This window comes from Malaya genurostris, chromosome 2 (assembly GCF_030247185.1).
Source record: "Malaya genurostris strain Urasoe2022 chromosome 2, Malgen_1.1, whole genome shotgun sequence".
Lineage (NCBI taxonomy): Eukaryota > Metazoa > Arthropoda > Insecta > Diptera > Culicidae > Malaya > Malaya genurostris.
The window spans coordinates 72852153-72880049 of record NC_080571.1 but is presented as its reverse complement, the minus strand read 5'-3'; the positions used below and the strand labels follow the sequence as shown (position 1 = coordinate 72880049).

Sequence of the window (27897 nt, the reverse complement as noted above, 5' to 3'; positions counted from 1 at the left end):
TTCTGGTGTTAATTTCTGGAATTGCTCTATTCTGTTATTATTGAATTGTGGCGGAAATTAAATAAAGTTCTTCTAGCTCAGGGTGGCAGAAATGATAAACGCGTATGCATGGATTGCATAAGACCGCAGATTCGAGTCTGCCTCTAAGCGCCTTTTTACCCGATAGTTCCGAAACCGGAAATCGGATCCGAATGAAATCCGAGAATTCCATATAATACCAAAACACCTTTAATTTGAATTTTTCAAAGTTTCGAATTGTTTCACGTGGTTTGTTTTGTGCCTCCAAGTGATGGTATAAAATTTTAAGCACAATTTTTAGCACAATTTTTAGCACATTGAGTCGAATGGTATATGACACTCGGCTCTTCGGGCCTCGGTTCAAAAGTCGCTTTTCAAAGTGATTGCATAACCTTTCTATATGAGAAAAGCAAAAATATTAAAGAGACTATTTTTTATATTTTTAATTTTTCGGTTGATTTTCTGATTCTTGAAAAAGTATTCAACATATTTTATGCATATTTTTGGGAAATTTTTTTTCATTTCCACAGTTACAGCAATTTGAGGAAAGTGCATTCCAAAATACATACGGTCTTTTTTTTTTAAATCAGTCTTGAGTTTAATTGGTCTCTGTATCCGTGCAAAACATTTTTTTTTTGTCATACTGAAAACGTGTGCAAAATTTCATTCGAATCAGAGTATGTGAAGTCTGATGATTTCCTAATCACTGCTGAAATTTCTCAATCTGTACTTTTCGGTCATGTAATATGCGTATGCAGAATTTGAGCCAAATTAAAAATTATAAAAGGTAGATTTAAGGAAAAAGTCGCTCATAACAAACAATTGAACTTAATTTGATAAGTGCCTATTTAAAAATGTAGACGTTATGGTTGGAACAATTTGAAGTTATTCGCAAAACTAATATGTGATTTGATTGTTCAAGGGAAATCAAATCACCCATAACGGTATTTCTCTTAGAAGTAACCGATCTCGAAATATTTGGACATGTAATTCAAAGAACTCAGGTTTTTGTTAAAATGTACCATTGTAATCCGAAATCTATTTATGACACAAAAATGATGTCTAAGAAGTCTTAATTCAAAGGACATTTTTTTATACAAAACACACAACTATTTCGATAATATGAAAAGTATAAATTTATTTGAAGCATTCTGTCATGATTCGATGTACCAAGATAGGCCTCCGTTCCCTCTCAAAATACAGCATTCTCGATAACCCACCGAACATAAGAGCTCACTCTCGTATAGATCCCCGGATGATTCGCCTCGCCACATCGGATTCCCCAGGAAACTATTCCGACGGTGACCCACCGTTTGTTCGGAAGTTGAACCATCAAAGGACCTCCACTGTCACCCTGGCAGGAATCCTTGCCACCTTCGCGATCCCCCGCACAGAGGCTGGTCTCGAAAACACGATTGATGTACTTACTCTGACAGTCACTATTGGACCAAATCGACAAATCTACTTCCATCAGTACCTTCGAAAATGGTCCACCGAAAAACTGCGTTCCCCACCCAACGACAACCGCCCGGTAACCGTCCCAAGAGTCGTCCAGTGGAGGCAGACAAATTGGCCATATGTACGAATTGAAAAGCGAAGGTCTGAACAGTTTCAAAATAGCAATGTCATTTTCGTAGCTGACCGGATCGAAATCCACATGACTTCGCATCTCGGTTACACGAAAATCTCTGGATCTTGTTTCGTTGTACTGAGTGAAGTCGTATTCCCCGAGTCTCACCAAAAACTGATGAATCTTTAGATTCAACACACAGTGAGCCGCTGTCAGTACGTGCCGATCGGTTACCAGAACTCCACCGCAGAACGATTGCTGGGCCTGATTGAGAATCAACGCCGCCATCCAGGGCCATTCCTTCGGATCTGCCGGACGACCACCGGCGATTTTCGGTAGCTGCTTGGTTGAAATACCGCAGCCTCGTTCTTCTGTCCGCTCGAGACCGTCTCTCGATTCGACACCGTTGTCTCCTTCAACCGAATCGTACTCATCATCGGCTAGGGCCGGTAGTCGTGCTGCGAACTCTGGTCCCGTTCCCTCCGTCCGCATATCCGGGCAGCAGATTCCGATGGAACTGAGGAGACGTGATATTTATAGATTAAGGAACATCCGAATAATTTAACTAACGAAACTCACATGCTCTCGATAACACATAGCTGTCCCAAAACCTTCCAAATATTCTCTTTTGATTCTGGAAGTCTACAGTCCTGATAACGCTTACAGTGGCCTTTCGCTCCGGATGGTGTAGTACAGTTGTGGTAGGATTTTTTGGACTGTTTAATGGATCAGAATTTAACCCAGGTAGATGCAAAGAATTATCGAAATACTTACGGGTTTGAGAAGATCTGCGATAAAACGTTTCTTTCGAATCTGATTCAGATCGAGATGCTTCTTTTCCCGTTCGGCTTGAATCAAACGGAAGGCTTTTCTTCGTGGTGCAGACTTTGCCGTGGCCGATGGCTTGTCTTCAACGAGATCGTTGTCCACTCCGAGACCATTGTTAACCGCAGGAGCACCTAGAAAAATTAGGAAAACATGCAATGGAAACCCCTTGGTTGAACTATACGAGTAAGCTGCATCAAACATGATGTATAAATAACCAAATTATTATTTACGGTAGTGTATATTAACATGAACATTTGCAATAAATAAGAAATCGGGAAGCATCTTCAATGCATGTCAGTTAGGGAGAGTGAAGATGCCAAATTGCAACCTTCATCAAAGCAAATAGCATAACGAAATACTAATGCCTGAGTCTGTTACTATTTCGGTACATTAGTGACGAAACAGTTAAGAAATTTGGATATAGTGTATTTAATTTACTTTAAAACCGATTCAGTTCATTCCATTACCCGCTCGAAAAAAGTTATTTCTCAAACTACAGTTGTTACCAGGAGTTGGAAATATTCGGTAGCGTTTTAATAAAGATGACATTAACCATTTATCCATAGTAATTTGTTGTGCAGTATCAAACATGTCGATGTATGTATGATAACCTTCTTCAGGCCTCTACAACCTCTATCCCGTTTCTGGTGCTTCAACTCACTCCTCTGTCAGTACTAGTCAACATATTTACACACTCACTGCATCATACTCAAACTCATAGTAGCTAACACGTAACTCAGGATATCACAGTATGTACCAGAAAAATTTTGTTCACGGAAGTGTTGCTTCATTAGTTCGGTTAAAAAATGTAAATTTTGACTTGAAAGACAATTTCGACTTGCAATTGTAAATTTTGACTTGAAAGACTGGCAACCGAAAATGGAGCTATCCACATAACTTGCAGTGGGCTTTCCGACGTTCGAAAAACATCTCAAAGCCATGGAAGCCATACAAAATTAGAGAACACAAGTTTCACATGAATTGAAGCCAAGTCATCGACATCTCCCAGGCAGAATATTAATGGGAAGAAAATCTTACTGTGCGTTTAGAGAGATCAACTGGGTATTATTTATTATGAGCGATCACAATGTGAGGTTCCCTTCGATAAAGTAATTTTTCTTCGAGACAATGCAAGACCCTATGTTTCGAAAGTTGTGAAAACTTATTTGGAAACGCTAACATGGGACGAGTTTTGCCTCACTCGTCAATTTCACCGGTTATTCCTCCATCCGATTACTGATTGTTCCGATCCACGGCGCATGGCTTGTCGGAACAGCACTTCGAAAACTATGAAATGATAAAAAATTGGATCGATTCATTAGCCAATTCTGAAGAAATATATTTATGTTCTGCTCGGTATCGGAGCTTCACCATAAAGATGACTCAAAGTAGTGGATAATGAAGGACAATACTTCTAATAACGGTACTTTACTGATACGCTGCGAATGGTTTACAACACCTACAGGGTGCACCATCTAGGCAGGACCTATTGAAATGTTGAATAACTGCGCCATTTTTCAGCCGATTTTGACAATTGAGTCCGATCCTGAAACGTCAGCCTGTACCATTTTAGCCAAGGATCGATTTACATAAAAAAGCAAAGACGAAATGTAAAGAAATTTCAAAAACGGTGTTGTGCCCTAAACACAAACGAGATAACCCATAAATGACAAAAAAGTAGACTGAAATTGTAGCGATGTACAGTGAAAACAATCGCTCAGCTGTGAAAACTGTGCATGATTATCGTGAAAAAATGTATGAGACATTCCGCCAAGAGAATTGGAACTGGGGCTATTTGAAGAGTAAGCAAATGATCAAAATGCCAAAAAGACCACTTCTTGTGTGTTTAATGGAGGTGGTCATTAGATCGATTTTTTTGTTTCGATTATAGAGGCGCACCCTGCAGTAATAAAAGAAATTGAAAAATTGATGAGAAAATAGTAAGCACTACCATAGTTTTCGGGAAATCTAAGCTTCCAGCACCAGAAACCGGTATATCGAAATAAATTTGCATAACCGTGAACTTCTAAAACCCACTAATCAAAATAGTGGAAGATTTAGTTCATGTTTGGGTCGTCCCTTTGAGTGAATGATTGAAACGAAGTTAGACTATCATCTTTGGGGGGCTGTCAAAGATAAGTGTTATGTGGACAAGCCAGAGACAATTCAAGCCTTGAAGGACAACATTCGTGCAGCCATAGCTGAATTAAAGCTGCATACAATCAAAAATGCTAAAAACCTAGACCGACCGTATGGTGTACTGCAGGGCCAGCTGAGGCAGCCATTAGAATGAAATTATATTCCCTAATTAACCGGAAGGATTGTACTTTAATATGGAAAAAAAAATTTTTGAAATCGGACCAAATCTCTAAAATCAAAGCGACGACATATGCATTTTTATATACCAATAGATTGCATTTGACATCAGGTATATGTTTTAGAAAAAATCAATTCATATTTTACTGAGTATGTCTCAAAAAATTCGATATTTTCACAGAAATTTTACAACATTTGAAGTATTCGAAGAATGCTAAATACAGCTAAGCATTTTTGTAAACCAATCGATTGAATTTGACACAAGCTATAATGTACGGGAAAAAATAGTTTCAAATTTACTAAAGAAAATCCGAAAAATTAGATATTTCCCAGAAATTTTGAAATTAAAATAAAATTAAACATGTTTGACACTTAGCACAAAATTCAAATCAAACATTTAGGCATTGTTGATCACCAATCGATTGAATATTGCTTCAATTAAACAGGAAATTCTATCATATTTACTAAAAATCTCAAGAAATTTTGTATTAAATGAGTGGTAAATGGTAAAAAAGTATTCGGTACACGAATACGTGCTTAGCTGAATCACAAAATACTCTAAGTATCAAAAATTTCTGTAAAAATACAAAATTTACTTTCAGAAAAAAAATTTATGTTTTATATTTACCAAAAATCTCACAAAAATAAACGAAATTTCACGGAAAATTCGTGGATTTGACGTATGTGCACGTCTAAGAAATTTTGCTTACCAACTCAATGAACTTAGCAAAGTGTGAAATTTTAGGAGTAAAATATTACATTTACATCAAGATCTAAAAAACTCTACATTTTCGTGTAAGTTTTCGAATTTAATATATTGGAAAATGTAAAACAAACATATATGATCTTTTATGTAGATTGAATTTGATAGTATCTAAAATTTGCAGAAAAAAATAATTCTATATATACTAAAGATCTAATAAAAACTCGATATTTTTACTTACATTTTCAAATCTTAACAGTAATAGAGACTTAACGAGGAATGCAACAAAAAACATCCAAGCTTTTGTGTTCATCAATCGATTGAAATCAGAAACAGGTAAATTTACGTACATCAAAACGAACACCCATTTGAAAACTTTTTTTCTCGTACAATCTAGCTGGTATCAAATTCAATCGATTGGTTTACAAAAATGCTTAGTTGTATTTAGCATTCTTCGAATACTTCTGATATTCTAAACTTTCTGTGAAAATATCGAATTTTTTTAAACATTTTCAGTAAAGTTTAATTTGATTTCTTCTAAAACATATAGCTGATGTCAAATGCAATCTATTGGTATATAAAAATGCATATGATGTCGCTTTGAATTTAAAGAATTTTTCTGTTCCATTTATGTTGTGATAGACATATCTGTCCAATGATAAACAAATTTTCAAAATCGGACTTCTAACAACTGATATATGGCCAGACAAAGTAAGCGTTCCCACTTTTCTCAACAGACTTTAGTTGGAACTTTTTATAATAAGTTTGAATAGAATATTCGGTTTTCCATCGTTTCAAATGGATTTTATTCCGAATGAATTTATCTTTCTAATGGTAAAAAAATTTTTGAAATCGATCCAAAAATGGCTAAGATGTAGTCTTATACTCCATTGGTATTCGGAGTGTTAAATAAGTATTAGGCGTTACGAAGCAGCTCATGCGTTACTTTTTTGTATGTTACAGGCGTTACAAATCGGTTTATGCATAACGTTACATGATTTACTTTTTTAAAAGGTACAAACGTTACGAGGCTTTGTGTGTTAGGAAGCGTCATATGTGTTACTTTTTGTAAGTTATAGGTGAAAAAAGGCGTTACAAGAGTTTTGGCATCCCCAATTCAACATATTGAAGAGTCACTTATTTGAAAAATATACAGGAAATGTCACAACTATGAAATGATTAGAAATGACCCTACACGGAAAATCCTTCGATCATAAAATTGCGATATCGCAGTTTTTGATTTTTGCGATAGTTGATTTAACTAATTTGGTTTTTGATTTGCATATATTCAAGTAGTTGAAAAATATGTTGTTTTGAATGCTGTCAAATGCCGGAGACAGTTGAAAGCAAAACAATAATCGCAATGCAGAATCAACAACTTTTTTAGTTCAAATCTGTTCGCGTCGCTTCAAAATGTCAATGAAAACAACATCGATGGTTAAAGCGTTTGGTGAAATTGTGATCATTCGATTTGAGAAATTTATGATTCCATAACAAGTGTTTATCTAACAGCGGTATTGTGATAAAGTTAACCTTGTTTAAGATGAAAAAGATTTGGTGACAAATTAGAAAATGTTAATAAATGATCATCTCATAATATTTCAGGTATGCGCAAAAATTTTATGCTTCAAATTCGATCATTGATTTACTTCCAGCAGACTGTTTTACTTCCAGCTGTTTGATAGCGACGATGATGTTCATGCATTAGCAATAAAAGGCTTTTGGACATGAATTTAATTTATAAAAGTAACAGGAGCGAAGGGTTTCAAACACACAGAATGCGCTGCGTTTGAATGGCGCGTTTTGCCATCGGAAAATTCCAATTCCCAACGGTTGATGCACCCAAGCTCATATAAATTGACTAAAATTATCAGTGCATAACTTTAGTTCAACCGTTTGAAGGCATCATCTTTCAATACTCATTTTAGGTAAATTTAATAATTTCGCTAATTTACTCGCCCCTTTTGGTACTTTTGCTAATTAAAAACGTTTTTCTACATCAATCATTTCCGATCGAATCAGAAGTTTTTTTTTAGAATTTAGATCTTTACTGATCTCGACTTGACATGATCATGATCATACAAAAAACAAAATCACTTAGAGATCAGATCAGTTTCGTAATGATAATTTATTTCTTGGTTAAGATCACTTAAAATCAGCAGTGATCGGTGGTTTTCCCAATTATTACATGTCAATATAAAATACTGTTTATATTTTAACAACGATATTTATTTCATGAATCTCAACATACCGAACTTATTTCAAATAGATCATGACGTGTATCAGTAAGTATATTTTGATTATTTTCGCAAATCAATAACATTGTTCGAGTTGATTCAACTATTTGCAATGTCTAAAACAAATAAAACCGATTTTTTTTCAACTAACAGAATTTTGTTTCAATAAAACACCAGTTATTTCAACTAAAATATTTGTTGAAATTGAAAGGTATGTGTCCTCACTAATTGACAGCATTTTTTTTTCAAACAGTTAAATTAGTTGTTTCAACCATCGTTTCTGCTAATCGAAAAACAAAAATGACAGTTTAGTTAAAACAACAATCAATTAGTTGTACCAAATTTTAATTAATCGAATTCAGAAAATCAACTAATATTCTGGTTGAAATGGGATCGCGGGTGGTTCCGTGTATAACGACACTGATCAAAATTAGCACATGACATATCTTATCGAAACGAAAACTTGTAGGGTAAGGGCTCCCTATTTCATCTCATTTGTAAGGACGTCGCCTTCAAACCTCGATTTAGCCACTAAAATCACTATAACTATTTCATATTACTGCTTCATTCGCCTTGCTCCACATTGAGATTTGATTCAAATTCCTTGGAAATTAAAATAATGTTCATAAAACAGCAAAAAACACTTATGAAATGTTCACTACTCTGCTCCTAATTTCATCTCAATGGATTTTTATCCATCCTATCGTTGATCCTTTATTCATCCTATAAATTAGCAATGGCGACAGCAATCAAAACGAAATATTCCACTATTACACTCTCAGGTTCAAAATGTCAGAATTCTTCTTAAAAACGGCCTAATGCCAACTATGAGACAATATACGATATTTTTAGAACCAGTTTGAAATCATTTAAACGTTTAAAAATTTTTCAGACGTTTCCGTTACCTTTGGCTTTAAATTTAACATTTTACTGAAAAGTTAAATTGGTGAACTTTAAATAAAAACAAAACTGTGATTGTTACTATTTATTCATTAGCCCTTCTTAAAACAAAGTGTAGAGCCAGAGATGCCATTTATACAGATTTATATGTATTGTATAGATTTTTGCGTTCGCATACTGGTTTACAGTCACGTACCCAGAGGGGGGGCCGAGGGGTCCGCGCCCCTCCCGAAATCAAAAACAGATATATAATTATTTAGAAGGCCTGAGGCATGTGTTGCAGAAATAACAAGCCAGTAAACGTAAACAAATGTAATACAATAATAGATCAAGTGGAAAAGTTTAAAGTGTCTGTTAAAAACACCCGTAAGAGGCACACCAAAAATTAGGTACATAAGCAGTCTTCAGTAACATTATTTTTTTACCTTGGGCCCCTCCCGAAACGAAATCATGGGTACGGGCCTGCTGGTTTAAATCAAAGTACCGATTTTGTAAAGATTTCCTAAATTTAATACAGATTTGTGCAGGTTCATAGAAAGAAAGAAGTAAAATATTAGACTTTTCTCTCTGATTATCTATTAGTATTTGATTGCAGTGATTCTTTAAAAGTTTATTAATCATCGGACAAATCACATGTTAAAGTGGAAATCTTTTATGTAGATAATTGATTATGAACACTGACAAACATTTATATAAAAATTTGGAACCAATTTGAACTATTTGAAGCCAGATATTTTCATAGAATATGTATTACGTTGCATAGAAAGTCTATATCTGGTCTATCTGTTTTCACTAATAAAATTATGTTAACAGATTTTATTAGTGAAAACAGATTTAACATCATTTTATTAGTGAAAACAGATAGACCAGATATAGAGTTTCTATGCAACGTAATACATATTTTCTATGAAAATATCTGGCATCTCTGTGCACAGCCAATGAAACACACACACTTCACAGCGTTATGTTGACGTATAGCGGAATGAAACCAGTGCTACTAGATTTGCCACAATGGTTATTTCATTAGTATTTAACATGCTCTTCCTGGTAATATTCGAAGCCAAAACAGTTTTATTGAAATATTAATATCAATAATATAATTAAACTAATGTCACGGATACCAAAAAACATGCTTTTTGATGAGATTTTGAAGTAGAAAAACAATTATTGTTTTGTAACATTATGAGATAACTTGGCAACTTTGCGAAACCAAATGAGATGAAAACAAAGCGCAATCAAATGAACTAAGTGAAAAACTTTCATCTCATATTTTTAAAGGCTTTTATTATTTGTCGGGTAGTTTTTGAAGTATTAAATCGTTAATTACACAAGTAGCAAGTGAACATTACTAATTATGAAGTCATCCAGCATTCAATGGTAGTGTAATTGTGCGAAAAAGTGATCATGTTTTAAGACGAATCAATTAGTAGATATTCAGAAACATGACGAACTGTAAATCTTGAGACGGAAATGTGTCCTAAATTGAAAAGTGAGTTTATTTGAAATGAAAAAAACGATAACCGAAGAACTTAAAACCATTTCTTTCAATAGGAAAGTGTGACAATAGCTTTTATAATCGTTTTAAAACATTTCACAGTTTGGTTCAGGTAGGTTTTAAAATATTATTCATGTTCAAAGTAATGAGGTGAATGGATGAGATGGAAATAGGAGCTCAGATGAAATAGGGAGCCGTTACCCTATCTAATTTTGAAGGAAAGTGTGCATAAATATTATTGCAAGAAGATCCATAACATTTATTTCTGTAATGAAGATTTCCTCCTGTATCTTCTGCTCAGTAAAACTTGGAGGTGAATTTGTTGTTCTGTTCTATCCATGAAGGAATCATTAGTTCTTTTCTTGATATGAGAGTAATCAGTAAATTGAAATGTTATACTACAAGATTTAACGGTTTCAATATTTTAAATTTTACCGACAGCCACGTACCCAGAGGGTCGGCGAGCATGCCCTAATTAAGCAAGATTCTGCTATTTGGTATGTTATAGACATTACGGAGCGTTACATGCATTACTTTTTAATAAGTTTTAGTCGTTACGAAGCGATACATACGTTACATTTCGAAGTTACGAAGTTGCGTTACGAAGCGTTACATGCGTAACTTTTGTAAGTTATAGACGTTACGAATCGTTACATGAGTTACTTTTTAGTAAGTTATAGGCGTTACGAAACGTTACATGTGTTACTTATTTGTGAATCATAAGCGTTACTTGCGTTATTTTTTAGTAAGTTATAGTCGTAACGGAGCGTTACTTTTTTGTACTTTATTGGCGTTACGAAACGTACACGCGTTACATTTTTGTGAATCATAGACGTTACGAAGCGTTGCATGCGTTATTTTGTTGGAGTTATGACGTTACGAAGCGTTACTTTGTTGTGATTTATGACGTTACGAAGCTTCACAAGCGTTATTCGTTTGTAATTTACATATGTTACATGCCTTACTTTTTATAAGTTTTGGGCGTTACGAAACGTTACATGCGTTACTTTTTTGTGAGTTATAGGCATTATTGTGCGTTTGTAAATTACAGGTGTTACGAAACGTGAAATGTGTTATTCTGTATATGTTTTTGGCGTTACATGTATTAGTTTTTTGTGAGTTGTAAGCGTTACATACGTTACTCTTTTGTAAGTTTTGTGTGTTACGAAGCGTTATATGTGTTTCTATATGTAAGTTATAGGTATTACAAGAGTTTTGGCATCCCAAGGGGCTCTTTCTCCTCCCAAAATCAGAAACAGAAACGAAAAAAAAAGTTTAAGAAGTATTATGGGGCTCTTGATCCCGTAGATTTCATCTTAAGATAGAGGTTTTGAAAGTTACGTGATGGTCAAAACTCCACTGTTGATAAAGCACGCAACGGCAGGTCCTACGAAGCAGAACAGAGTCAAGACCACATAAAATGGAGAATGACAATAATAATGATACATAAAATTGTACTGGACGACCGGAAAGAGACGTGCGCGAGCATGCCTTAGATAAGCAAGATTCTGCAGATCAGAAGGATATTTATATCTGTCGCTGGATCCCGCTCGTACTTATTTAGAGCTAGAAAGACGAACGCAAGCGCACTTCGAGTACATGTTTGGTGGAATCCAACAATAAACTGAAATCAGCACGAGTGTTTTGAAGTGGTACGAGTGCCTCGGAGGGCGTCTCAATGGGACGGAAGGATCACAATTCCGGGTTTTCTGGGATCGGCATGGTACACTATTGGATGACTACCTCAAATCAGAAAAAAAGCAAGTATTAGCGGTCATAAATGAAGCGATTGAAGATCGCAATCGCTGTGAAATGGCATTACAAGATTCACATGATTTAGCTTCCTCGTACTATTATCTATGCTCAAACGTTAATTTATCTCTGATAAATTTATGTAAGTTTCGTTTTGGATTTTCAAACCTCTACTGAACCTGAATCCGAAGCCAGTATAGCCAAAAAAAATTGTATGACCATCTACTAGTATGACCTATAGATTTAGAAGACGTTTTTCCGTTCTCCACGAATCGGCTGTGCTATTCTATGCAGTGAATTGTCGTCATTTAAACTAGGAACGTAAATGATCTCAGAATATATGGCATCATCAGAAAATACAGATATAACATGACAGTAAACGTAAATAAATGTAATACAATAAGCTTCTCTCGGGCACAGTCACATTTTGTCGTGAATACGACTTACTTTACTATGGGGCGCCTTTTCAAAATTTACCCTCTGAGAGAGTGATAAGTTTATGATCGTGAATATCTCACGTTATATCTAATGAATCAACATAATTCTTGCTACACGCCATCGGAAATATGAACACAATTTTATAATAAAATTTTCAGTTCTGTGACATATTCTCAAATAGTTCAAAATTAAACTTTTCTGAAATGTTTGGTATAAACGAGTATCAAAGAAGATAATTCATAAGGCGCGTTTGCCTTTCTCGTATTTTGAAAGCTCATAGCTCAGTGATCTGTAGAAGGATTTATATAATCTAACTACCAATAGAATGGAAAATTTTTAACTTGAACGTGTATTGCAACAACATTTAAGTTTTTCAATAGTACACTATTGAAAAACCTGTTTGATTTAACCCATGAAAGCACCAGCCAATCAGAACGCGAGATGTCTGAATCTATACAAGAGCATTTATATAAAAGTTAAGTGGTTCATTTTTCCTACCATTTGCTGAGCAACTGTTCTCGAAACAAGACACACGAGAGCAACATCGAGGACCTGTCGTCTCACTGTTTCCCGATCTGAATGCACGAGACACAATGACGCACAATGACACCGAAAATCGGTAGAAAGGCAGCCAAAAAGGCGGGTGGGTAATGTCAGAGACATAACTGGATGTCGTGAATACGAAAACAACTGACATGTTCCTTAACACTTCCGAATATCAATTAGTTGATCAATTGTATGAATTATGCAAGCATTTCCCTTTGCACATTTTTCGCAAAAACAAAGAAAGCTTCACTTTTTGTTGAGAGGCTTGTTTCTACCTGATTTCGTTTGTAGCTTTTTCACTAATGGGCGGTCCTAACGGCTATAAAAATAGCCGCATTCAGAATTTTAATGTTGATTATTTCATTTCAGATTTGCATAATTTATTGAAACAAACTATCAATATGCTGAAGGGACTCGTTTCTAGCATTCAGAAAGGTCAAATTGCGTAATTCTCTACGACATTAAACTCTGGAATATTTTTCGCAAAAACAAAGAAGGCTCCACTTGATCTCGTTTACTGTGAGTTTCACACAGCGAAATGTGCACAAATCTAACCAAACTGTTCTAGATTTGCAGTAAACTGAGGATATTTCCCTACGATTTGCGAACAACAAATCCTAATAGTTCTTTAGAAAACTTTTAGAGCCATTAGAACGGCTGATTTTGTGCAATGCTCTCCACCGTTGTTTTTTCACCAATGCTAATGACTGGCAGCTGTGACGTAATCGTTTTTGTCGAAAGCGAAACTAATTGTGCAGACGACACAAAACACATCTGCTCGCAGTGGCGATAGAATCCAAACTGATTGAATTTTTGTTAAGAGATTTCCTTTTATGTGATTTCGTTTGTAGCTTTTTCACTAATGGGCGGTCCTAACGGCTATAAAAATAGCCGCATACAGAATTTTAATGTCGATTATTTCATTTCAGATTTGCATAATTTATCGAAAGAAACTATCAATATGCTGTAGGGATTCGTTTCCAGCATTCAGAAGAGTCAAATTGCGTAATTCTCTACGACATTAAACTCTGGAACATTTTTCGCGAAAAAAGGCTTCACTTGATCTCGATTACTGTGAATTTCACACAGCGACAAGTGCACAAATCTAATGTCATTTTCGTTTTTCAATTGCACTACACTGGTGTAGCGAAAGCTGCACTGAAACCGTTCGTTTTTACCAATTGCACTACACCAGTGCTACACTTTTTCTGCACCGACACCACTGGTGTAGCACTCATCAAAAGTTTGGTGTAGCTCTGTGCAATGGAATCGTTAATTGTAGTCAATGGTTACTGTTTATGTTTTCGTCTTTTTTGTTCGTTTATTCATGCCTCAGTGTAGCACTGCACCGGTGTAGTGCAAATTAAAAACGAAAACGCCATAAGCAAACTGTTCTTGATTTGCAGTAAACTGAGGATATTTCCCTACGATTTGCGAACAACAAATCCTAATAGTTCTTTAGAAAACTTTTAGAGCCATTAGAACGGCTGATTTTGTGCAATGCTCTCCACCGTTGTTTTTTCACCAATGCTAATGACTGGCAGCTGTGACGTAATCGCTCTTGTCGAAAGCGAAACTAGCTGTGCAGACGACACAAAACACATCTGCTCGCAGTGGCGATAGAATCCAAACTGATTGAATTTTTGTTAAGAGATTTCCTTTTATGTGATTTCGTTTGTAGCTTTTTCACTAATGGGCGGTCCTAACGGCTATAAAAATAGCCGCATACAGAATTTTAATGTCGATTATTTCATTTCGGATTTGCATAATTCATTGAAAGAAACTATCATTATGTTGTAGGGATTTGTTTCTAGCATTCACAAGGACCAAATTGAGGAACTCACTGCGATATTCACCACTTTTCGGAACATTTTTCCCGGACGATTTGTTGTACAGCAGCAGATATTTTGTTCTCTTCCTTAGAACGCGTTATGATTGGCTGGTGTTGACATGGATCAAATGAGACAGGTTTTTCAATAGTGTACTATTGAAATACTTCAATGCTTTTGCTATACACGTTTAAATTGAAAAATTTCGATTCTATTGGTAGTTAGATTATATAAATCCTTTCACAGATCACTGAGCTATGAGCTTTCAAAATACGAGAAAGGCAAACGCGCCTTATGAATTATTCGCTTTGATACTCGTTTATACCAAACATTTCAGAAAAGTTTAATTTTGAATTATTTGAGACTATGTCACACAACTGAAAATTTTATCATAAAATTGTGATCATATTTCCGATGGCATGTCGCAAGAATTATGTTGATTCATTAGATACAACAATAGATATTCACGATCAAAAACTTATCACTCTCTCAGAGGGTAAATTTTGAAAAGGCACCCCATAGTAAAGTAAGTCGTATTCACGACAAAAGTCCAGCAAGGCCCATTGCTGAAACAAGACACACACGAGAACCATATCAGATCTCAATATTTCCTACTAAAAGATTCATCAAGATGGAAGCTAAATTAATTTGCACCGTCACTAACACATTCAATTACGAACGGCAATGCGAAAGCGAAAGTGATGATTTTGAACACATCTTTATACTAGTATACAAATATGCCGTGCGAAACAGAGTTGAACAAATTGAACAAATGAAAGAGATGAACAAATTGTTAGAACAAAGATTTCCACTTGATTTGCGCATTCTACTTTCCAAGCGTATCAAAACTGGCTAAACTTAAAGCAATCCTAAATATTTCTTTATCACAGTGATGTGGTCGTCCTGAAAAGGACGGGGTTTTCAACTCCTCATCGTTACGGATGGCCAGCTGCAGATGGCGAGGGATGATTTTCGTTTTCTTGTTGTCATGGGCAGCGTTACCGGCCAATTCCATCACTGCCGCCAGATAGACCGGTCCACCGGCACCGACACGCTCTGCGTAGTTTCCCTTCCGGAGCAGACGATGGATTTTGCAACTGGGAACTGCAGACCAGCACGGTTCGAGCGGGACTTTGCCTTGCGTTTAATTCTTCCTCCTTTGTGCGTGTTTCTGCGTAAAAATTCCACAAGATGCTGTTAACAGCTCGACAGCCAATTCAGTATTACTGGCTGATGCTATACTAACTCTCTCTTTTATATCGTTTCACTGTTTCCCGTTCTGCCTACAGGAAAGGAATTCTAAACAAAGGGGACGTCCCTACACCGTTACCAGTAGCGGGTATAAAATGAAATGTGATGTAAGAAATAGCGTCATTTAAGTTAAAGCAACTACTCTGAACGTACGAGACACCGTCAGCTAGATGGCACCGAAAACCGGAAAAAGGCAGATTTGTACCGTCACTAACACATTCAATTACGAACGGCAATGCGAAAGCGAATGTGATGATGTTGAACACATCTTTATACTAGTATGGGGTCGTGTGAAAATATGCCATGCGATACAGGGTTGCCATATATACAGGTTAATCTGTATTTTGTTTATACATACATATATGTACAGATTAATCTATATTATTATTATTATTATCATTATTATTATTATTATTACTATCATTATTATTATTAAAATGACTTGCATACCGAAAATCGTCGATACATTTCAGACCAGGCCATTGCTATTGTTTCGTACTGAAATTCAGATATCTTCGAACTTCATAGCTTCAATAAAAATAAACTACAAATTTGTCGTACCTAGCCTCCTATATTGGCAAATTAAAAAGGAATTGTTTCAAGTTTGGAATATATAGCTGTAGAATAGTAGCTGTTTAATGTAACTAATCTGTACTTCAATGTAGATGCATCGCTTCAAACTCTATTAGTGAAAAAAGGGAAAGCTTGCTCAATTCATATAATCAATCAACTAACTGATATTCGGAAAAGTGATGGGAGCATGCCAGTTTTTTCGTATTCACGACATCCAGTTATGTCTGACATTACCCACCCGCCTTTTTTTGAATACTCCATAATGACAGTTCCAATGGAAAAGTTTGTCTGTTAAAATCGGCGGTAAAAGGCATACCGAGAATTAGGTACGTAAGTAGTTTTCAGTACCATTATTTTCTTATCTGAGGGCCCCTCCCAAAACGAAATCCTGGGTACGGGCCTGAATAGCCCTATATTAGTTATTAAAATGTTACCAGTACGTGATGCTTTCGATTGTACGGGAATATCTCACAACATAAAATACGAAAAAAAAAATGAATTTTAAAACTTTCAAATAAATTCACAGAAGTAGAAATGAACTCACTATTATGTTCATCTTCGTAACCGTCCTTCACCAGACACAACACAACTTGTATCAACAAAAATCCGACCAGGATCCACCGCCAAGCTGACCGGCCGTCAAACGCGTGCACTTTCATCTCGTTCACACTCGAAACACATCAATTCACACCTTCGGTGATCGGAATCGCGGCAACGAAAAAAAACTGATCGTACTCAATGTGATGTAGGTTGTAAGTTTTGTAAACTTCACACGATCTATCTCGTGTCAAGTGCAATCATCAACTAACCGGGCCGCGGATGAAGTCCTCTTATCGGCAGTTAGTCGGCCGGCATCCTCGAGCCTGTAGCGTTCCAGCGCAACTCAAGCCGTCGCAAATACGCAGTGCACAGCTTTGCGCCCATATCAGGGCGTCCTTCCCCGAGAAGCGGCGAAATGAGGACAAACTTGCCGAATTACTCATTATGTGTGGGGTGCCGCGATTACAGTGCCCAACGTTTGAATTGTAGATTTACTCTTCTTCTTCTTCTTCTTTTTTTTTTTTTTTTGATTCGCACTGTTCGAATGTGGAGCATTTCGCAAAAGGCCACACAAACCAAGCTGTTTTAAATTTCATTGTTAGATCGATTAAAATGATGCTTAACTGATGGGGATTCTGAGTGTTTAGGGGTGAAATCGGAGACAGGAACCGCCCGACATGCAAATAATGGAAATAAATAAAACTATTCCGTCGGGTCATGGAAACACCCCCTGTCGATGTGCTTCCGATATTAGGGTTTTGATTTTGCAACCCATATATGTTACAGATTGTAACAACACCATGCAAGGTCAGCAGTCGGTGAAACAGAAAGCAGCTCAAATGCCGGTGCCGTTGCATAAATAATCAAATGTTCAACTGCCTGCCACTTCCGAACGAGTAACCCACTTCAACACGTGCCATTTTATTGAGATTGGATTCTGCTACTTTCAATGATCGCAACAAACAGTGAGTGTTTTTCGCTGTTTGAATCGTTCAATATGCAGCTCCTATAGAACAAAACAATATCTGTTTATATGATTCAGAAAAAGGATGACTTTACTTTATTTTATCAATTACCTTACCTTCTATTTTGTTTGAGGATAAGATAACCAAATTTAACTTATGTATATTGCCTATGAAATAAACGTATTTATGAAAAAAAAAAAAAAGATAACCAAATGGAAATTTTATTCAACCTTTGAAATGGAATTAAATGTCTAAAATACATTCTTTCTATTCAGTGAATTAACTTTTTCAGTACTTTTTTCTGATTGCGTCTGATACCCAATGTAATCTTACACGCAACCTGATTCGCAAACTGCATGCACCGACATAACGCACTTCCTGGTAGCTTGCTGACACTTTAATAATTTGAAAAGTTTTCTCCTTCCTAGCGCACATGTAGCGAAATGATTGAAAGGGTAAAAGTAAATTGACTCAAGGTTTCTCACGAGCTGCGCACTCGGAAGAAAATTAATAATTCCATTTTTTTTTTGTTTCAACATGAAAACTCAACAAAGTTTATTCGATATACGTCATGTTCAACATGCGTCAAAATAGAAATGATTGATTTAAAAGTGATGGTAAAGTACATAAAAACGCTTGCACAATTAGTGTGGACGTAGTAAAGTGTTTTGTGTTCTAAACTCAGGACAATTAAGCTTGCAAAATGTTCTCCTGAAATAACTTGCTCGGGAATACAACGTAGTTTCACATTTCAAATGCCTGCGTCCAACCGGAAAGGCAACAAACCTAAGGCTAAAAATAATTCAGTACGGAATAAATCACAATCCGTTATTCAACATTTTTCTAATAACATTCACGATCTTATAGAATCTGAATGTAAAAATAAAAGACAACGGACGGATTTCCCTTCCGTTGATTCTATGCCGTCTAACAATATTTACGAGATTCTTCCTGAATCCGATTGTAGCGACATAGAAGAAAATTCTTCAAAAATTCCCAAAATTGACGCTTGTCATTCTGGGAAGAAACATCAATCTATGCCACCAGTGACGGTGATGATTTCCGACTTCAAAGCATTCCGTACTGAGCTTTCTACTTTTCTTCCGGAAGAAAAAGTCTCATTTCAAATCGGACGACAGGTACTCCTACCAATTCGTCTTCTAACGAAAACAATTTATTGACAGGTAAATCGACCTCGTCGTCATCTTCTTCTAATGTCAGTTATACTAGTATAACAGGTAGGAATCTACCACTTAATTCTTCTAATGTAAATAATCAAAACACAGGACCGCCTTGCAGTTCATCTTCTATCGAAAACAATTTATTAATAGGTAGATCGACCATATCATCTTCTTCTAACGGCAGTCTACCTACAAATATTCCTTTAATGCCATTCGCTTCTTTAAATTAAGTTGATTTAGGCGATATAACTGAAAATAAAATGATCTACCTACAAGATCAACTTTTTCAAATGATCATTCGAATGGATTCGACTTCATCACTTTTTGAAGTATTTCAAATCGGATGGCAATTTGCAAATAATATTATAATGAATTTAAAATTTAACAGTGATGTTAAATAATTATTTGAATATTTTAAATTGGAATGCTCGATCTTTGAAATCGAGTGAAGATGAATTTTATAATTTTCTCAAAGTTCACAAAATTCATATTGCCATTGTGACAGGAACTTTTCTTAAACCAAATGTCAAATTGCAAAGTAATCCACATTATGTGGTTCATCGATTTGACAGGTTTACTGCAATGGGTGGTGGAGTTGCCATTTTTGTCCAACGGCAAATTAAACATCGAATTTTACCTTCTTTCAATACTAAAGTTATTGAAAGCTTGCGAATCGAAGTTGAAACCGTTCATGGAATTTATTTCAACACTGAAGCATATTTGCCATTCTTTAAAGGAGATTTGCAGAAACTGACAAGAAATCGACCGAAATTTTTCGTAATAGGGGACTTAAATGCTGAGCATGTCCAATGAAATTGTAGGCAAAATAACAGTAATGGTAAAATACTTCATAATCAACTCTCAGCTGGTTACTTCACAGTTCTTCATCCCAGTAATCCGACTTGTTTCTCTTCCGTGAAAAACCCGTCTACAATTGATCTGGTTCTAACGGATCAAAGTCACATTTGTAGTGAACCGATTACACATGCTGACTCTGACTCAGATCATCTTCCTGTAACATTCAGACTTTCCAACGAAGCCATAATTAATCCAATTAGTTCTATATTCAACTATCATAGAGCTAATTGGTTGGATTACAGATCTCACATTGAAAATCATGTGGATCATGAAACTATTTTAGAAAATTCTGCGGATATCGAAACAGCAATTGACATTTTGAATCATTATATTATCGAAGCTAGAAATCTTTCAGTTCCCAAAGCTCAAACTAAATTAAATTCTCCTATCATCGATGACAATCTTCAACTGCTCATTCGGTTGAAGAATGTTCGTCGACGACAATATCAACGTTCTCGTGATCCTGCTATGAAAAACATAGTTAAGGATTTACAAAAAGAAATTAAACATAGATTTACTCTTTTGCGAAATGAAAATTTTGCTAAAGAAGTTGAACAAATTGAACCATATTCTAAACCTTTCTGGAAACTTTCTAAGGTTCCTAAGAAACCTCAGAAACCAATTCCTGCTCTCAAGGAAGGAAATAAAATACTTCTTACGAATGGCGAAAAAGCTCAAAAACTTACTCAGCAGTTCGAGAGTGTACACAATTTTAATTTGAACGTTGTGAGTCCTATTGAAAATGAAGTCTCACTGAAATATGAGCATATTTCAACCCAAGTGTTATCACACGATGACATTATTGAGACGAATTTTGATGAAATTAAATCAATTATTAAGAAACTTAAAAACATGAAGGCTCCTGGTAATGATGGAATTTTTAATATTCTTATTAAAAATCTTCCCGATGTTGCCTTGAGACTCCTGGTTAAAATTTTCAACAAGTGTTGTTCATTAGCTTACTTCCCAAAAAGATGGAAAAACGCTAAAGTAATTCCTATCCTAAAACCTGATAAAAACCCAGCAGAAACATCAAGTTATCGACCAATTAGCTTACTTTCTTCTATCAGTAAACTTTTTGAAAAAAATATCTTGTTGAGAATGATGTCTCATATAAATGAGAATTCAATTTTTTTACCAGAGCAGTTTGGATTTCGTCATGACATTCAACTACTCATCAACTTGTCAGAGTAACGAACATGATAAAAGCAAATAAATCTTCTGGGAAGTTTAAATATTTTCAGTGATTATCTGTCAAAATGGAAAATTAAACCAAATGCAGCAAAAACGCAATTAATTATCTTTCCTCACAAGCCAAGAGCTTCGTTTCTTAAACCAAACAATAATCACATTCTAAAATTGAATGGCTTCGAATTGACATGGTCTGATCAAGCTAAATACTTAGGTTTAACGTATGACAAAAAACTCACTTCCAAGGATCACATTGAAGGAATCCAGGTAAAGTGTAATAAATATATTAAATATTTATATCCTCTTATAAACAGAAATTCTAAGCTCTGTCTAAAAAACAAATTGTTAATTTATAAACAAATTTTCAGACCACCCATGCTTTATGCAGTACCAATTTGGTCAAGTTGTTGTTCCATCAGGAAGAAAACGCTTCAAAGGATTCAGAATAAAATTCAGAAAATGATTTTGAAGCGTCTTCCCTGGTTTAGTACAAAAAAGTTACACAGACTCACAATATTTAGTATTAGTTAGTAAGTTAGTAAGAAAACGGGTCGAAAAAAACGACCTGCTAACCCTCAGTTGGCGTTCGTATACTGAAGGCGTTCGAGCAAAAGAAGGAGGTTTCAGTTCCGGATGTGGCCAAAAAAGTGGGCTCTTCGAAATCAAATGTTCTTCGTGCTAAAGAACGTTTGAATCTTCGAACCTAAAGGGTGATTTTTTAAGAGCTTGAGAACTTTTTTAAACAATAAAACGCATAAAATTTGCAAAATCTCATCGGTTCTTTATTTTAAACGTTAGATTGGTACATGACATTTACTTTTTGAAGATAATTTCATTTAAATGTTGACCGCGGCTGCGTCTTAGGTGGTCCATTCGGAAAATCCGCTTTTTTATCGACAAATTTTGTTCAGCGATGAGGCTCATTTCTGGTTGAATGGCTACGTAAATAAGCAAAATTGCCGCATTTGGAGTGAAGAGCAACCAGAAGCCGTTCAAGAACTGCCCATGCATCCCGAAAAATGCACTGTTTGGTGTGGTTTGTACGCTGGTGGAATCATTGGACCGTATTTTTTCAAAGATGCTGTTGGACGCAACGTTACAGTGAATGGCGATCGCTATCGTTCGATGCTAACAAACTTTTTGTTGCCAAAAATGGAAGAACTGAACTTGGTTGACATGTGGTTTCAACAAGATGGCGCTACATGCCACACAGCTCGCGATTCTATGGCCATTTTGAGGGAAAACTTCGGAGAACAATTCATCTCAAGAAATGGACCGGTAAGTTGGCCACCAAGATCATGCGATTTGACGCCTTTAGACTATTTTTTGTGGGGCTACGTCAAGTCTAAAGTCTACAGAAATAAGCCAGTAACTATTCCAGCTTTGGAAGACAACATTTCCGAAGAAATTCGGGCTATTCCGGCCGAAATGCTCGAAAAAGTTGCCCAAAATTGGACTTTCCGAATGGACCACCTAAGACGCAGCCGCGGTCAACATTTAAATGAAATTATCTTCAAAAAGTAAATGTCATGTACCAATCTAACGTTTAAAATAAAGAACCGATGAGATTTTGCAAATTTTATGCGTTTTATTGTTTAAAAAAGTTCTCAAGCTCTTAAAAAATCACCCTTTATAAGAAGCAGAAACAACCAAAAGCTGTACAATACGATTCTTGCTGAAAATTTGAACTGCACAATCATGGACGACGAAACCCACGTGAAACTCGATTACAAATCCTTGCCGGGACCACAATATTATACGGTGCGAGAAGGGCAAGTGTTAAACCAGTCCGGGACATCGATTGAAGTCGAAAAATTTGGTAAGAAAGCTATGGTCTGGCAAGCAATTTGTAGCTGCGGTAAAATTTTGAAACCCTTCATCACCACTGCTTCAATGAACAGCGAAATATACATCAAGGAATGTTTACAAAGACGACTTCTACCCATGATTCGAAGCCACAAGCATCCTGTTGTCTTCTGGCCAAATTTTGCTTCTTGCCACTACTCGAAATCAACGGTAGAGTGGTATACTACCAAAAATGTCACTTTCGTCCCAAAAGACATGAATCCACCAAATTCTGGAATTTTTTAGCATTAAGGCACATCTTAGGAAACATGTCTCGGCAGCCGAAACCATTCAACAGTTCGAAAAAGATTGGAAAAAAGTGTCAAAACTTGTCGCCAAGAAGTCTGTACGAAATTTTATAAGGAACGTTCGCAAGAAGGTGCGCCAGCTAGTCTACAATGGCTAAGTAGCAAATGTTGAGAATAATATTCTGTTGTTGTAGTCTAATATTATCAGTATATCGAATAAAATTTGAATATCTAACACTTGTGAATTATTTCCAGCGAAATCATAGTGCGTCCATACTTTCTTGGACAGTCTTTAAAGTGGAGATAACACGATAAACGCTTGCTATACTGTACTGTTCATAACGATTAAAAAGTTTGTTTTATACAGATGTCGGGACAGTCACGTACCCAGAGGGGGGGCCCAAGGGGCCCTGGCTCCTCCCGAAATCAAAAACATATAATTATTTAGAATGTCTCAGACATGTAATACAGAAATAACAAGACAGTAAACGTAATGAAATGTAATACAATATCAGTTCCAGTGGAATAGTTTAAAGTGTATGTTAAAAACAGCCGTAAAAGGCAGAAATATTATTTTTTTAATTTTTGGGCCCCTCCCGAAATGAAATCCTGGGTACGGGCCTGTGTCGGGAGTGTCATACACGTGAGCAGTCCAGATCACTGCACTTGGAATTGGTCTTAGGATGTGTTGGTACACTCGAACGGGTTTTTTTCACTCTCAAATCTTTCATGTTATAATAAATGAATAAATTGATTAATAAATCACTGAGTTGCAAGAAGTTACACTCGTTAAATTCGATGAATTTATCCTAAAACCACCCCAGTAAAGGGATACTCATTACATCCCTCTCTGATCAGCAAGAATTATCTGTACTCATCGAGAAGTATCTATGCCCGTTAAGAACTATCGATTCTCGCAAAATTCGATCAATTTTACCTTGACTACTCCTCTGTTAGGCACGGTTCAAATTAATAAAATTCAAAGCAGCGAAAACTCGGGTATATTTTCTTTCATTCCTAATGCTAAATGAATTTTTTTTTTGTTCTAACATTTTATTTTGCTTAATCATTCCATTCTCATCCACATTTCAACTAAAAGCTCTTTCGAGTCTGACATTAGCACCAGAAAAAAACGCAATCCAACTGATTAAACAACCGGCTATCAAATTCGCTGCTTATCACAATTTTCGTAATTCACATTTATAAGTTGATAAACATTGATTGCAGGCAGTCTGTGGTTTGTGGACAGTTGGACAACATGTTTTATTTTGCGATTTTCTTTACGCTGCTCACCGTACTGGTGGTTCGATTCATCAACGAACGCAGGAAGTTATGGAAATTCGCCAGACACTTTCCGGGTCCGAAACCATTCTCCCTGCTAGGAAATCTATTGGAGTTTCAAACGGATATACCGGGTATCTTCAAGCGGATGGTGGAATCACATACCGAAAATGGACCCGACATTGTTACGTGGGGACTCGGAAACGACATTATGCTCAATTTAAGCAGTGTCCAAAGTGTGGAGAAGGTCCTGATGGCGAAGGTTACGCAAAAATCTGTCATTTATGATTACATAGAACCGTGGCTTGGTAAAGGTTTACTAATCTCTTCGGGGGAGAAGTGGTTTCATCGACGGAAAATCATCACCCCAACTTTTCACTTCAAGATTTTGGAAGGTTTCGCTGAGATTTTCAATAAGGAAGCTGATTTATTGATGCAGAAATTGAAACGACACGATGGAGCGGAGCAGTTTGACATCTACGACTATGTTTCATTGTATGCGTTGGATAGCATTTGTGAGACTTCGATGGGAGTACAGATCAATGCGCAACAGGATCCCACCAATCAGTATGTGTGTGATGTAAAGCGAATGAGCGAGTTGATTCTACTGCGTGTGTTCAGTCCACTTAGTACGTTTACAAACATTTATTGGTACTTAGTTCCAAACGCCTGGGAACAACGAAAATTGATAAATCGATTGCATCAGTTTACCGATTCGGTAATTCATCAACGTCGTGAGCAGCTGAAAAACAATAAACAGCTTGGTTCAATCAAGTTCGATCTGGACGAAGCCGATATGTATTCGAAGCGGAAGCAAACCTTTTTGGACCTTTTGCTAAATGTGACCGTAGATGGTAAGCCGCTGTCGAATTTGGATATACGGGAAGAGGTGGACACATTCATGTTCGAAGGTCACGACACAACCACCTCCGGAATATCGTTCACCGTCCTACAGCTGGCCAAACATCAAGACATTCAGCAAAAAGTTTATGATGAGATACAGTCTACTTTAGGAAAGGACGACTGTAAAACAGCCACACTGACGTACAACAATCTACAGGACTTCAAATACCTGGATATGGTGATAAAAGAATCACTTCGATTGCTCCCGCCAGTGTCGTTCATCGGGCGCAAACTAGTCGAAGACACGGAAATCAATGGCGTCGTCGTACCGAGCGGAGTTGACGTGACGATTCCGATCTACGTTATCCACCGGAATCCCAAAGTCTACCCGGATCCGGAGCGGTTCGATCCGGAACGATTTGCCAAAAATGCAGAGAATCAACGCGGCCCGTACGATTATATTCCGTTCAGTGTAGGATCCCGAAATTGTATTGGGCAGCGATACGCCTTGATGGAATTAAAGGTGACCATCATCAAATTGCTAGCAAACTACCGTGTCCTGCCGGGGGAAACGATTGCCAATATTAGATTCAAGACTGATTTGGTTCTCAGACCGGCCGAAGGCATACCGATCAAAATTGTATCGAGAAATTCATAATTAGTATATAAAGTAGTTTTATAATGATTTTGAACAATTTCGATTATTTTCTTTCGATTACTTGAATTATTTGACACTTAATGAATCCCGTGCATAATATATTGTGGAGTAGATTCTTTTAATCGTCTATCTGCCATTCAGTGTTTTTTTTTCAGATGAATATGAAAAAATCCATAAAATTTTATTTTACAGTGCATACACAGTTTTGCATTTTGAAGCGTCTGTATTATGTAATATATTAATGAAAATTTCTAACTTATTCATGACAGCAAATTTTTACATTACACAGAAAGAAATTATGAATTTTGCAGGTGACATAATTCTTCAAACGATAAAATTCATAACTACTGAACTTCTCAAATGACACAATATTCCATTCGTAAAGAAATTTACTGGCTCCGAGTGTAATTTGCACTCGGCTAGCAAGTGAGACTGTATGAATTTATACGCACGATTTATCAGCCAAGCAGATATGTGCTTCTGTGACTCAGTCGACTAACTGATGTGCTTTGTGATCTAATGTTTTTCGGTTCAAGTCGCGTTGTTGATGTCGATGTCTTTTGATTTTTTTTCCTTTCAATTTAAAGCCATGTAATTTTCAAATAACACAATTTTACGTATTCTTGAATATAAATTTGTGTGAAATATGACGCTCCATTTATGTGCATCTGATAAGATGTAAAATCACAAGAATTTTTCGAACTGTGTACAGAACATTTCTTTGGGTCAGTCGGTGTTGAACAGTCGTTCGCACCGCACGCGTATAGCTCTTGGCTCCTGTAATTTTTTTTCTGGCTACCTAGAGTTTCATTGATTGAAGGTTTTAGTCTTTTTCAAGACTAAGAAATTATTCAGCCTTTTTTAAGGCTTGCTATTCAAAGAATTATTCTTCGAACTAATCAGTCTTTATTAAGGCTATCACAAAATCAGTCTTTATCTAAATTTTCGAAAACTAGGAGTCTAATCGAAGACTAATTTAGACTAGTTAAATTAATTTCAAATTTCATTCATTTCAAAAATGCCTGCGTCCAACCGGAAAAAAACAAGCCTAAGGCCAAAAATAATTCAATACGGAATAAATCACAATCCGTTATTCTACATTTTTCTAATAACATTCACGATCTTATAGAATCTGAATGTAAAAATAAAAGACAACGGACGGATTTCCCTTCCGTTGATTCTATGCCGTCTAACAATATTTACGAGATTCTTCCTGAATCCGTTTGTAGCGACATAGAAGAAAATTCTTCAAAAATTCCCAAAATGGACGCTTGTCGTTCTGGGAAGAAAAAACAATCTATGCCACCAGTGACGGTGATGATTTCCGACTTCAAAGCATTCCGTACTGAGCTTTCTACTTTTCTCCCGGAAGTAAAAGTCTCATTTCAAATCGGACGAAGAGAAGAATGTCGAGTCTTGGTTGATGGATTGGAAGATTACGAACGTCTTATTCGATATTTGTCCGAGAAACTTCATAAGTTTTATTCATATGATATAAAATCAGACCGACCCTTCAAGGCTGTCTTGAAAGGCTTATCAAATGATCAAAGTACCGATGAAATTAAAAATGAACTAAAAGAATTGCTTGGTTTTGCCTCTTCCCAAGTAATACTTATGAAAAAAAAAAAGAGCGAATGGTACTTCTAAATCATGCTCTGGAATTTCCCATGAACTTTACCTAATACAATTCAATCGGAGTGACGTAAACAATTTGAAAACTTCAGAAAAAGTACGTTTCATTTCCCACATTAAAATTCAACGGCATAATCGTATTGCAAACTTAACGCAATGTCGTCGTTGCCAAGGCTTCGCCCATGGAACCAAAAATTGT

At 36.2% G+C, this 27897-nt stretch overlaps 2 protein-coding genes across 2 annotated transcripts; one reads left to right on the top strand and one right to left on the bottom strand.

Moving 5' to 3' along the window:
• Window positions 1–1130: 1130 nt before the first annotated feature.
• Window positions 1131–17353, bottom strand: LOC131431828 (proclotting enzyme-like). The gene is made up of 4 exons (XM_058597730.1): window positions 17001–17353; window positions 2363–2547; window positions 2168–2304; window positions 1131–2105 (listed from the first exon to the last, which is right to left on the bottom strand). Exons 1-4 carry the CDS (start codon window positions 17113–17115, stop codon window positions 1211–1213), a joined length of 1332 nt encoding a protein of 443 aa, XP_058453713.1. The 5' UTR covers window positions 17116–17353; the 3' UTR covers window positions 1131–1210.
• A 7180-nt stretch (window positions 17354–24533) lies between these two features.
• On the top strand, window positions 24534–26153 carry LOC131429451 (probable cytochrome P450 4d14). The gene has a single exon (XM_058593583.1). The coding sequence runs from the start codon at window positions 24543–24545 to the stop codon at window positions 26064–26066; it is 1524 nt and encodes a 507-aa protein (XP_058449566.1). The 5' UTR covers window positions 24534–24542; the 3' UTR covers window positions 26067–26153.
• Window positions 26154–27897: the final 1744 nt, after the last annotated feature.